The following is a 1,192-nucleotide window of genomic DNA, read 5'->3' as shown; positions in this document are numbered from 1 at the left end:
GGCCCACCACCTCACCACGCGAGCCGCGCACGAGGATGTCAAGCTCGAGCTCGAAGTCGGTGCGCGGAAGTCTGCGCTTGATGATCGGACTCTCTCCGGTAAAGTAGAGATGCTCACCGAGAATGAAGCCGCCAGGAAGCGAGGGCGCCGGCTCGCGGCTGAGCTCTTGGGCCCGGCAATGCACGTCCCCTCGGTTGCCGGAGAAAGACATGGAAACAGCGTCAGCGTCGCCGTTGCGGGCTGGGCCGGTGACCGATCCTCGGCAGCCAAACACGGCCTTGTCCCCCTGCTCGTCGACGAACCCGCCGCCAATAAAGTAGAGCTCCTCTCCCACTCTGAAGCCACCGGGCAGAGGCGGCGCCTGCTCGCGGCTGAGCCAGGTCAGAGAGCAGTTTATGAAGCCTTTGTTCCCTGGAAACAGCAATTGCAGGCCGTTACCTTGGTGTGTGCCCTCGGTCGCGGGGCCGACGACCTCGCCCGACTGGCCGTGCACGAGCCTGTTTCCAGACTTAAACGACTTGTTCGGGCCCGTGTAGTACAGCTGGTCGCCGGCCTCGTGACCGCCCGGCAGAGGCGGCGGCTGCTCGCGGCTGAGGTTTGGCAGAGAGCAGTTTATGGAGCCTATGTTCCCTGGAAACCGCACCTCCAGGCCGTTGCCTTGGTGCGCGCCGGTCGCGGGGCCGACGACCTCGCCCTGCTGGCCGTGCACGAGCTTATCGCCACTCTCAAACGAATGGCTCGAGCCCGTGTAGTACAGCTGGTCGCCAAGGTCGTGACCGCCCGGCAGAGGCGGCGGCTTTTCGACGCTGAGCCGGGACAGATAGCAGTTTACGTGGCCTTTGTTCCCTGGAAACAGCATCACCAGGCCGTTGCCTTGGCGTGTGCCCTCGGTCGCAGGGCCGACGACCTCGCCCTGCTGGCCGTGCACGAGCTCATCGCCACTCTCAAACGAATGGCTCGGGCCCGTGTAGTACAGCTGGTCGCCAAGGTCGTGACCGCCCGGCAGAGGCGGCGGCTTTTCGACGCTGAGCTGGGGCAGATAGCAGTTTATGGAGCCTTTGTTCCCTGGAAATTGCACCTCCAGGCCGTTGCCTTGGTGCGCGCCGGTCGCGGGGCCGACGACCTCGCCCTGCTGGCCGTGCACGATCGTATCGCCATTCTCAAACGAATGGCTCGGGCCCTCCCAGTACAG

The 1,192-nt window shown here is 64.7% G+C and overlaps 1 protein-coding gene across 1 annotated transcript; it reads right to left on the bottom strand.

The window, feature by feature from the left end:
- Window positions 1-15: 15 nt before the first annotated feature.
- Window positions 16-1,192, bottom strand: EMIHUDRAFT_125346 (hypothetical protein; the record flags this gene model as incomplete). The annotated part of the gene is made up of 1 exon (XM_005757142.1): window positions 16-1,192. A coding segment is annotated over one exon (1,177 nt), but the record flags the coding sequence as incomplete, so codon positions are not given.

This window comes from Emiliania huxleyi (genome assembly GCF_000372725.1).
Source record: "Emiliania huxleyi CCMP1516 unplaced genomic scaffold EMIHUscaffold_9259, whole genome shotgun sequence".
Lineage (NCBI taxonomy): Eukaryota > Haptophyta > Isochrysidales > Noelaerhabdaceae > Emiliania > Emiliania huxleyi.
This window is presented reverse-complemented; position numbering and strand designations above follow the sequence as displayed.